The sequence below is a fragment of the Oncorhynchus clarkii genome, chromosome 10 (genome assembly GCF_045791955.1).
Source record: "Oncorhynchus clarkii lewisi isolate Uvic-CL-2024 chromosome 10, UVic_Ocla_1.0, whole genome shotgun sequence".
Classification (NCBI taxonomy): domain Eukaryota; kingdom Metazoa; phylum Chordata; class Actinopteri; order Salmoniformes; family Salmonidae; genus Oncorhynchus; species Oncorhynchus clarkii.
The window spans coordinates 39,656,789-39,668,674 of record NC_092156.1 but is presented as its reverse complement, the minus strand read 5'-3'; the positions used below and the strand labels follow the sequence as shown (position 1 = coordinate 39,668,674).

Below are 11,886 nucleotides of genomic sequence, written 5' to 3'. Positions count from 1 at the left end.
AAAGTGTTAAACAAATCCAAATCTATTTTAGATTTTAGATTCTTCAAAGTAGCCATCCTTTGCCCTGATGACAGCTTTGCACACTCTTGGCATTCTCTCAACCAGCTTCATCTGGAATGCTTTTCCAACAGCCTTGAAGGAGTTCCCACATATGCGGAGCACTTGTTGGCTGCTTTTCCTTCACTCATCCCAAACTATCTCAATTTGCTTGAGGTCGGGGGATTGTGGAGGCCAGGTCATCTGATGCAGCACTCCATCACTCTCCTTTTTGGTCAAATAGCACTTACACAGCCTGGAGGTGTGCTGGGTCATTGTCCTGTATAAAACAAATGATAGTCCCACTAAGCCCAAACCTGATGGGATGAAGTATTGCTGCAGAATGTTGTGGTAGCCATGCTGGTTAAGTGTGCCTTGAATTCTAAATCCATCACAGACAGTGTCACCAGCAAAGCACCCCAAACCATAACACCTCCTCCTCCATGCTTTATGGTGGGAAATACACATACAGAGATCATCCGTTCACCCACACCGCATCTCACAAAGACAGCGGTTGGAACAAAACATCTCAAATATAGGCTCCATACTAAAGGACAATTTTCCACCGGTCTAATGTCTTTGGCTCGTGTTTCTTGGCCCAAACAAGTCTCTTCTTCTTATTGGTGTCCTTTAGTAGTGATTTCTTTAATGCAATTTGACCATGAAGGCCTGATTCACACAGTCTCCTCTGAACAGTTGATGTTGAGATGTGTCTGTTACTTGAACTCTGTGAACATTTATTTGGGCTGCAATTTATGAGGCTGGTAAACTCTAATTAACTTATCCTCTGCAGCAGAGGTAACTCTGGGTCTTCCTTTCCTGTGGCGGTCCTCATGAGAGCCAGTTTCATCATAGCGCTTGATGGTTTTTGCGACTGCACTTGAAGACAATTTCAAAGTTCTTGAAATGTTCCGTATTGACTGACCTTCATGTCTTAAAGTAGTGTTGGACTGTTGTTTCTCTTTGCTTATTGGAGCTGTTCTTGCCATAATATGGACTCGGTCTTTTACCAAATAGGGCTATATTCTGTATACCCCCCTACCTTGTCACAACACAACTGATTGACTCAAATGCATGAAGAAGGAAAGAAAATCCACAAATGAACTTTTATGAAGGCACACCTGTTTATTGAAATGCATTCCAGGTGCATTCCTCATGAAGCTGATTGAGAGAAATGCCAAGAGTGTGGAAAAGCTGTCATCAAGGCAAGGGGTGGCTATTTGAAGAATCTCAAATATAAAATATATTTGGATTTGTTTACCACTTTTTTGGTTACTACATGATTCCATATGTGTTATTTCATAATTTTGATGTCTTCACTATTATTCTACAATGTAGGTAATAGTAAAAAATAAAGAAAAACCCTTGAATGAGTAGATGTTCTAAAACTTTTGACAGGAAGTGTATATTTATAGTTGTTTTAGCACAGAAAATGTCTCTCAACAAAACTGTGAGTCAAATTGAACAAAGCACTAATTTGTTTCCTCAAGTCGCAGACACTCTCATATTAGACAGGCAGGTTATTTACAAAGTGATATTTAAAACCCATATATAGACTGGATGGTTGAATTATAGTAGCAAAATTGAAAAATACAAATGTTCACTCAGGGTAAATGTGAAATTGATATTTGGACAATGTTCAAACAACTTTGGGTCATTTTGTATTTTTCATGTATACTGTATATTTCAAGACCCATGACAATGAATAAACCGTACATTTGTTCTTCACATTTCTTGTGTAAATCTTAAAACCTAAACCATTTGAACTAAATGTATCCCCCCCCACAATGTTACCAGTCCTGGGCTCAGTTATGAAATGAAAATGTACAAACACTAAAGAAAGGCCATCTGCGTCAAAGGTCTACAAAAATAACACCATGTTGATCCACCATCTTTGCAGTTTTGGTAGAAGTCCTCTGGAAAGACATATTTACAAAAGCCCACAAAAAGGAGTGAATTAAGAGAAAGAGGAAGGAGGGAGGAATAGGAGCTGAAGTCATTGCAGGTAAGATGAGAGGTGCAGAGAGGGTCCCAAAAAGAAACCCCTGAATTCCCCTAGCTGTAAGGTATTTAAATGGTCACCTCATAATCTCCTTTGCCCTGTAAAGACCAGAAAAATACACTCATCAAAAGTTCTTACTAGCCAAAAGCTCTAACTCTGTGTCATAATAACACAGCAGTTCCTCAGTCATTAAAAGGTGAATTATGAAAATGTGACAGAATATGGTCAATGGCCAGAACTGAATCATGCAAATCGTGTAGAAATAAAAAGTAGAAACAACATGATCAGAACAGAAATTCTTTAATATTGTTTCAAACTGATTGACAAGAGAGTGCGAGGACATGAAAAAGACAGGACATCAGTGCAACAACAATAATGTAGTAAATTTAAGCTTCACATTTTACTGACACCCCATACTTTACTTTCAATAACAGTGAGATGTTATGTAAAGGTATTTTCTTTTCCAACTGAAGTAAATAGTACATGTTAGAGAGAGAAAGAGAGAGAATGAAAGATGAAGTGAGGGTCAGGGAGCTGTGTTGTGAGGAACCCCACAAGTTGTTGACTGAAGTGACAGAAGTGTTGACACCAGTTCGGTACAGTGGACAGCTGGCTGGACGTGGATGCAGTGACAGATGACAGTGGTTGAGGTGTAGTTTAGGTGTGCCTTTTAAGATGGACAGTCGGCATCAGAAGAAGGCCTTACCTCGTTGTTCTTCTGCAGGCAGCCAAGGAGGGACAGACAGACACAGTCATTAGTAATCACAGAACGCCTGTCGGGGCTGATGGGAAGAAGAGGTGGAGGAGGAGAGTATGGTCCAGTCAAAATGGAGTCCAGAACATGAAAGTAAAGAATGAGAGAGACAAAGCATCTGCTCAAGTCCCACAGCAGAGTGACTAATAGGAAAATATTTTGAATCAAGGGCATGATTCAAGTCAGATGGTTTATCAAGCACAAAGTTGCTGTAGTTTAGGAGAATTGTATGCATCACTAACATTTTTAACAGAGACGATGAATAGTTTAACACAACACAATAATAGACATGGCAGCATTCTGTTGCTTGCACAATGTGCCTGTGACATTGCACAACAAATCCAACACTCACATTAAATAAAACAAATACATTTAAATGACCTATCAAATACATGTAACTGATATATTTGTACACACAGCTATATAGATATGAACGACTTATGGACAAAGGAATATGTAAGACAAGTACAAGAATTCCTGACAAACTAAATGTCAAATCTTAGGATTTTGGTTGTTATTTTAAGTGCTCTGAAATGTTGTGTGCAGCACATAAAAGTAACGTCAATACTAAGTGTAGATGTAAATACAGTCTATTATTGTACATTGACATTTGTTATAGCCTATGTGATTCAAAAACAATCATTTATAATAGGGTCCAGGGGTGCAACTTTCACTGAGGACGGGGACTGGGGACGGGGAATAGGGGTGTGTGGACGGGGTGTGGACAGGGGACGGGGGGTAATATCCCCCCCACATTCTGAAATTGAATTTTTGGCCCCCCCAGTTTTATCAATGGAATGTGATACAAAACGATGCAACGATGTGTTTCAGGACCATGCGGACATCTCTGAGCGGTCAGGTGTTTGGAGTGTTTATCCGACTGGATAAAAAAAAACATAAAATACAAAATAATAATAAATATGTCCCCCCAACTTCTAAAACCAAAGTTGCGCCCCTGATAGGGCCCATAAATGTACACTTTTCAAAAGTAATTCTAACTAATTAATGGATAAGACTCAATGAACTCAATCCCATGTGAATGACATGATGATGATGACACAAAGATGGAGGAGCTTTAAAGTGTCTTTGAAGTTGACATTAAGCATTTTTGTTCAAGCTTTTTCACCTTCATGCAGTAAAATATTACATTCATCTATCCAGAAGCATAGTCCGAACAGAAGCACTGTGCAAAGCTAAAAATGGATCCTACAGAGGTCATCACAAATAGAAACGCATATGTGTAGTGTACTACATCTGTCCCTTATCCAATCCACTGATTGAGTGCTTGTACAATCCTATTGATCCACTGAAAATGCACATATTTTTATAAAGCTTTAAAGCTAAGTAAACTGTAGGGCTTCCACGCTTCAAAGTTGAGAGAGATAATTTGTAGGTGCTTGTCTGCATTCAACACAAGACCACAAATTGAGAGGCACAGCTCAGACCCCTGTGTCTGCGGTGGGAGACAGTGTGAAGAGTGCCCTCAGCTGGTTAAACATGAGATGACAGGCAGACAGATGACGATGAGATGGATCAGGACAGGACTATGGTGTTCTGGGAGTCCACGTCTCGGAGATTCATGTGCATGACATCCATACTTACTCCTGTCTCATAGATTGGGTTATTAAAGGCAGACTCCTCTGTCATGTTGTCATACGGCGGCAAGGATGATGTTGGCATTCTGATGGTCTTCCCCTGAAGTCTAAAGGACAGAGAAACGCAAAGTGTCTCGAAACGGCTCTGAGGCCTTCAACTGAATTACACATGTTATCAATTGATGGGCGTCATGCAGTTACTTCCCCTTCTTTCATTCTCATACTCACTTTGCAAAGTAGAGGTAAATCCCCAGGATGACTAGCAGTACGACCGCAGCAGGAATCAGAACAGCAATGACAACGTTGCTTCCTTCCATACCGTAGTCAGGACTAGCAACTGAATAAAAACATAGAATATGCATAACTAGAAATGACCTAAAAACAAGCATAGCATAAGCATATCCTCTATTGGTATCACCATACTTCACACTGTGGTTACAACTATACTTACCATCCAACTTGCGCTCGTTCAAATACTGCGAGGAGGATGCTGGAAAAAAGAAAGATAATATTCATGTGTACCCTAATAATTTTACACGTCATGGAACTGGGCGTCACAAGTTATTCGAAGTTGAGGCATATGTGTGCTATGGAAGCAGACAGTGTACCGCTACAGGTGGGTGGTGTGCCGCTCCACTGTGACGGGTGTCCAGGGACACAGCGGATGGTGGGCTCCCCCTGCATCTCATAACCGGTACGACAGGTGAAGCTCAGGGTCTCCCCGGCCTGGTAGAAGGCCTTTTCTAAGCTCTGCACGCTGGTGGATGGGGCGCCAGGGTTCCTGCAGGGCTCGTACCTCTCCGCTGCCAGGACACACACACACACACACACACACACACACACACACACACACACACACACACACACACACACACACACACACACACACACACACACACACACACACACACACACACACACACACACACACACACACACACACACACACACACACACACACACCATGGCTGTCACTATGGGTGTTTCAATGTCTCTTAGACAGCAGAGTGCCATTATCAAATGCATAATTTCCAACATAGATACACATACTGCCACCACTTACATAAGGCAGCTACCTCACTTTGTGTTTTCTCTCTACGCAAAAGTAATGATGTTTGACACAGGCAGATGTGGCTATCAATAGGCACTATCTCATTGTGCAGATAGTTCCTGACCTGACAACCAGTGTCAGTCCCTCAGCTCATTTCCCCATTGTAATTTACCTGGGACAGTTTCCAGCCTGTCTAATTACTTTGAAACAATGAAGAGAGTGTCTCATCACCACTCTGTTTGAACAGCAGGTCCAGCTCTTCTTACATAGGCCATATTGATTCTGCACCTGTTCTCTCCAGTTCTCTCCTCAAGTTTCTCCAATGCTTATTGGCTATACTTGCTGTGTCACGCATCATCTTCCTCTCAATAGATCATTCTCCAACAAGGCCTTTTATCTGAGGCAGGGAGTGAGGAGGCTGGGATGACAGGTCATCAATGCTTTTGGGGGGCTTCTGGAGGTTAGGTGGAAGAAATCAGCATGTCCTCTCAGGCTACAACTTTGCAGAACGTACTGAGACCATCCACAAGATCACCTGGCACAGAGTTCTCTGAGTTATCTAAAGGAATACTGCGGACTCTTGAAAAACAGTGCTGATTGTTAGAGAGGAGGACCACGACTATCCTGGTTGAATCAAATAAACAACACTGTGTGTGTGTGTGCGCGTACGTGTGCATTTGCTCAGATACAGTTTCCTGACTTACGGTTACACTTGGGAAGCCTCTCACTCCACTTGGGGTTAGCTGTGTCTCTGTTGTAGCAGGTGAGCACTGTGCTTCCAGACAGGGAGTAGCCCTTATTGCACACATACTGCACCGTTGATCCCACCATGAAGCGGGATCCCGTCAGCACCCTCCGACTGTGCTCCACAGTCCCCGGGTCCGGACATGTCATTACTGATCATACACAGACACACACACAGGCGGAAAACACAGGCAAATTGATAACCACTCCAATGCATAACCACTACAGTACAGTATGTTCACGATCATCATTATTAGTCAAGTCACACCACATCTTATCCTCAGTGATTCCCTCAATAAAGGCCCAGTCTCATACAATAACCCAGTAGATGACACCCAAAGCCTTCTAATTCAATAGCAGCCATCTATCTAGGTCATTAAAAAGAACAGGGCTGGATATTGAAGCCATCCAGGCATAGCAGCCCACAGCCCAGGAGACCTCCACACAGAGAAAAGCACTGGGTCTGCCTGTAATATGCCTGTAATATGTATCAGAGATGTGCAGATGGATCGATGTCACTAAACACACAGAGACTACTTCCAGTAATGTTACACACTGGAGGCTGGGGTTGAAATGTGCCACAAAACAACAAGGAACCCATACAAAATGGAGGTTCTTATAACTGTGGTTTTCATCTGTAATTGACTGTATTTAAATATAATATTTTAATATTGCTTAGTATGATGTAGGATTGAATGGCGGGAACCCGGTTACCGAGATTTACCGCCCAAAACGACTCTCTTTTCCCGGGATAAATGACTGCGAGAAACCGGTAAATGATAATAAATGATTTCTATGAACAGCATGGCGTGAAATGGAACTACTAAATGATTTGCGATGTCTAAATCTGGCTACTCTATGGCCTCTGTATGATGACTCATCAACGCTCAGGGTGCATGTAGACCTACTCATCATGGTAACTGTTTTTCTTGTGACAGGTATGTGACAGATAGACTATGCTACAGTAATATAAAGACCGAATGCGCATCTAATTTACCCATCTCCATATGGCTTTCGGGGTCACCTTATTTTTTAATTGTAAAGATATGTTATTTTCAATTGCAGCTGCAGAGTTTTAAAACATCCTATCATTCGAATATCGTTGCTTTAAATCAGTGCATGCTGAGCACCCTCGCAGTCTTTCTCGCTCTCCTTCAACTCCATTCAAATTGCATCCAAAATAGATAATCCTGTTCTAGATTGATACTATATAGCCCTTTAAATAATGTCCTAGCTTACATCTTTCAGGCAACACATTCAATGCAGTATTAGCATTATATTTAGCTAATTAATGATGGGTTATGCATCATAAGTTTCTAACATATAGCCTCTGGCTCTTGCACAATATGCAAGCACCCAGGGACTCAACTTTCACTGGGGACACCATTCAACCACATTTTGAAATTGTATTTTTGTCCCCCCCCCCCAGTTTAATAATTGGAATGTGATACAAAGCAAGGCAACACGGTCTGGTAGGCTGTTTGGAGTGTTTATCCGACTGGATAAAAAATGATTACAATAATTTTTGTGTCCCCCCCACTTATAAAACCAACGTTGCGCCGCTGCATGCACCTATGCTCCGCTGGCCTCTCCTTAAAAAAAGCTTCTTAGCTCTTGGAGTCCCATGCAGGGAAAGCTAGACTAGAATAGATGCTGGACATTTGAAGAGGGACTCAAAGCCTTTTTTGCTGAATGTTAAATACAGCAGCCCAATAAACATGCAATGGCTGTAGGCTATAGCAGTTATTTATTCAGACCCACAGCCATTCAATCTTTGTGAAGAGAAGTGAAAGCCTTCTGCATCTAATTCTTGTCCTATGTTATTCAAGGATGTCATTAGAATTATGACGCTAAGGACAACAAAACTTATTTCATTTAACAATTGAAAGCGAGGAAGGAATGAAGCAACAATAGAGAGAGAGAAAGAGGAGGTCGGCTAATAACATTAGGGGAAATATTATGAAAGGTACAGTTGAAGTCGGATGTTTACATACACTTAGGTTGGAGTCATTAAAAGTCGGTTTTCAACCACTCCACAAATTTCTTGTTAACAAACTATAGTTTTGTCAAGTCGGTTAGGACATCTACTTTGTGCATGACACAAGTCATTTTTCCAACAATTGTTTACAGACAGATTATTTCACTTATAATTCACTGTATCACAATTCCAGTGGGTCAGACAACAAACAACAGTACGCAAGTTTAAACACCATGGGACCACGCAGCTGTCATACCGCTCAGGAAGGAGACGCGTTCTGTCCCCTAGAGATTAATGTACTTTGGTGCGAAAAGTGCAAATCAATCCCAGAACAACAGCAAATAACCTTGTGAAGATGCTGGAGGAAACAGGTACATAATCTGAAAGGCCGCTCAGCAAGGAAGAAGCCACTGCTCCAAAACCGCCATAAAAAAGCCAGACTACGGTTTGCAACTGCACATGGGGACAAATATCGTACTTTTTGGAGAAATGTCCTCTTGTCTGATGAAACAGAAATATAACTGTTTGGCCATAATGACCATTGTTATGTTTGGAGGTAAAAGGGGGAGGCTTGCAAGCCGAAGAACACCATCCAAACCATGAAGCACGGGGGTGGCAGCATCATGTTGTGGGGGAGCTTTGTTGCAGGAGGGACTGGTGCACTTCACAAAATAGATGGCATCATGAGATAGGAAAATGATGTGGGTATATTGAAGCAACATCTCAAGACATCAGTCAGGAAGTTAAAGCTTGGTCGCAAACGGGTCTTCCAAATGGACATTGACCCCAAGCATACATCCGAAGTTGTTACAAAATGGCTTAAGGACAACAAAGTCAAGGTATTGGAGTGGCCATCACAAAGCCCTGACCTCAATCCTATAGAACATTTGTTGGCAGAACTGAAAAAGTGTGTGCGAGCAAGGAGGACTACAAACCTGACTCAGTTACACCAGCTCTGTCAGGATGAATGGGCCAAAATTCACCCAACTTATTGTGGGAATCTTGTGGAAGGCTACCCGAAACGTTTGACCCAAGTAAAAAAAATGTAAAGGCAATGCTACCAAATACTAATTGTGTATGTAAACTTCTGACCCACTGGGAATGCGATGACATAAATACAAGCTGAAATAAATCTTTCTCTCTACTATTATTCTGACATTTCACATTCTTAAAATAAAGTGGTGTTCCTACCTGACCTAAGACAGGGAATTGTTACTCGGATTAAATGTCAGGAATTGTGAATAACTGATTTTAAATGTATTTGCCTAAAGTGTATGTAAACGTCCGACTTCAACTGTACACATGCGTTAGCCTACTAATTATACAAATTGCCTTATTATATTTAAAAAATAAAATCTAATCCGCTAGCCTATACTTGTAGCTTTGTAGGCCGCATGTGCTGCACCAGAATTGCATGTTTTCTTCGGCTTTATCATGGTTTGAAGATGTGCATAATTCCAGTCCATATAAAACAGTATAATACAGTACAGTACAGTACAGTAATACAGTACACACTCAAAAATATTAGCCTACTGGAGCTAGTGTCATTTATTTACCCAAGAGAGCATATAGCTAGCTACATCCATGGGTTTTTATGTTTTTCTGTCGTGCATAATGTGGAGTAGCCTATATCAGATATGTAATGGACAATGGCACAATCATTTGGGAATTTTTGGGCTTGGAGTCATTAAACGTCATTAATATATGACTCATCAGGCTCAGGTAGCATCAGGTTAGAATTGTCATGCTGATCAAAGCTCTAGTCAAATCCCGACATATTTATATGCTTTATAATGCCTTTGAATGACACTTCCGGATTTGGAGGGAAATACCGGGTTACATGGGAGAAAAGTCAAACTCTGGAAAAATATTCAACCCTAGCATAGCTGCGGGAAGTAGGTGTGGTGTGTGTGCTGCAGCACCCCCTGAAAAATCACAAGAATATAAAATGTAATAAAATACAAGTCACAAAAGTAGTGCACTGTGCCTTTAATGGTCCTATATTAGCGGACCGATATAGCTGTCAGCACAGCCAAAAACGTATTTCCACCCCCGCCCCCAAACTACTTCCAGTGGCTATGAATTCTAGTATGATGTAATTGTCAGATTATTCAAGTCTTGATGAGCTGTATGCAGTATGTTCTCTCACCTGTAGGTGGCAGTTAAACCATTTTAGTTTTATGTTGCTCACCCACCCTTCAGCATCAGATTTCAGACAGCAATTAAGTTCACCCGAGTGCTTTAAAAGAATGACATTCATAAAACAATGTTCTCACTTAAAATGTCTGGTTAAATGTGGCATGACCATTGCTTTGGTGTAGCAGTGGTTGTAGTGCCATGTGATACAAAAAAATGTGTAGCCTGACATTGCATTTTGCTCTGGGTTTGATAACACAGTTTATCATCTATAGGAAGTGTTGATGGAGATTATCCAGGCAATGAGGCAGCTATTTAATGCAGAAATGGGGTTATGTATGTATTACTGAGTTTCTAGAAGATGGCTGCAGGTATGCTGCTTTAACACAGCAGACTGATACAACATGACACTCGTTACACCATTTTGCTCAGAAGTCAGCACACATTACATGGAATGTCAATCAAAGCACCAGTGACCAGCAGGGTGTAAAAGTGACTCTGACTTGCATGAACAGTTATTCTAGGAACTCGTTGAATCCAGGCTTTCAATATAGATGTTTAACCAAATTGTCTCTGGTCCGTTGTCTATCCAAATAAGACACAAAATACTAAACAGAAAATAAGTAGACATACTGGTACAATCCTGTCCCTTATCTCCTAAACGCTATGGGAGACATTGTTTGTAAGCAGGTAGAGAATCATGGTTAGTTCCACTGTGGGAGCTTGTTATTTCCCAACTCACCTTTCTCACAGCTAGGCACATCTCCGCTCCACGTCAGGTCCCACTGGCACATTAGGATCTCCGAGCCCTGTACCTCGTAACCTGGGTAACACTGGTAGGTGACCACTGTCCCGTGGATCAGGTCTGGGTGGGAGGTACTCTTCCAGCCGTTGGTGATCTCTGGCAGCTCAGAGCATGTATCGTTCCTGGGGACCTCTGTGAGTGAAGAGCCAGGGCAGGTTGGAGGGATTTAGAGTTGGAGAGGAAGGACGGATATTAAGAGAGACAGAGATAGAATGAGCAGGGTGTGTCGAGATGTTATCCTTGTCAAAAATGTCCCTCAACTGCACATGGGTTATCCATTAATCTGAACAAGAGATTGCTCTAATAATATAGGCTCATCAAATCTAGAAACAGGTTGATTTATACACAGCAAGTAAAGACCAAAATCTATGACTGTACTGATGTGTGTGGTTGATAAAAACAGATAAATGACAATTGAGTTCAGCAGCACAGCAGTGACAGGCACAGGGAATCCTTTGGTGCGACCTGCATGTGAATTAGGCTCTGGTGTGTGAAGAGAATGTCATCAATTTGCAGTGATTGTACACTGCACTGTGAGCCAGCTAAGGGGAGGACAGTGGGTGGGTTGGCACTGCCCGTTCTGCCCTTTTCTTCTTTCACTATGGCACACACGGCCGGGGGTGCAGCACCCGGCAAATACAGAGGACGTGGACAAAGCATGCCACATAATTGTGTTTTTCTGTTTGATGTCCCATAATCATATGCACCGGTGGCTGTTCAGAGGGAGAGGACAGCAGATACTGTAAAACACTTTTTCTCTTGTATCCTGCCATCCTCTGCACGAT

General features: G+C 41.8%; 1 protein-coding gene across 4 annotated transcripts in view; it reads right to left on the bottom strand.

The window, feature by feature from the left end:
• Positions 1 to 2,049: 2,049 nt before the first annotated feature.
• Positions 2,050 to 11,886, bottom strand: part of LOC139418451 (seizure protein 6 homolog) — a 200,997-nt gene continuing 191,160 nt past the window's right edge. Inside the window, exons 11-18 of one of the 4 annotated variants that reach the window (XM_071167883.1) lie at positions 11,039 to 11,233; positions 6,143 to 6,334; positions 4,996 to 5,190; positions 4,839 to 4,877; positions 4,616 to 4,724; positions 4,395 to 4,494; positions 2,745 to 2,820; positions 2,050 to 2,136 (exon numbers count right to left, since the gene is read on the bottom strand). In XM_071167883.1, coding sequence (XP_071023984.1) covers positions 2,794 to 2,820; positions 4,395 to 4,494; positions 4,616 to 4,724; positions 4,839 to 4,877; positions 4,996 to 5,190; positions 6,143 to 6,334; positions 11,039 to 11,233 — 857 coding nt within the window. In that variant the 3' untranslated portion in view covers positions 2,050 to 2,136; positions 2,745 to 2,793. Of the gene's footprint in view, positions 2,137 to 2,377; positions 4,495 to 4,615; positions 4,725 to 4,838; positions 4,878 to 4,995; positions 5,191 to 6,142; positions 6,335 to 11,038; positions 11,234 to 11,886 lie in introns of those variants that run through there. The other 3 variants (XM_071167882.1, XM_071167881.1, XM_071167880.1) reach the window with 3 other exon arrangements.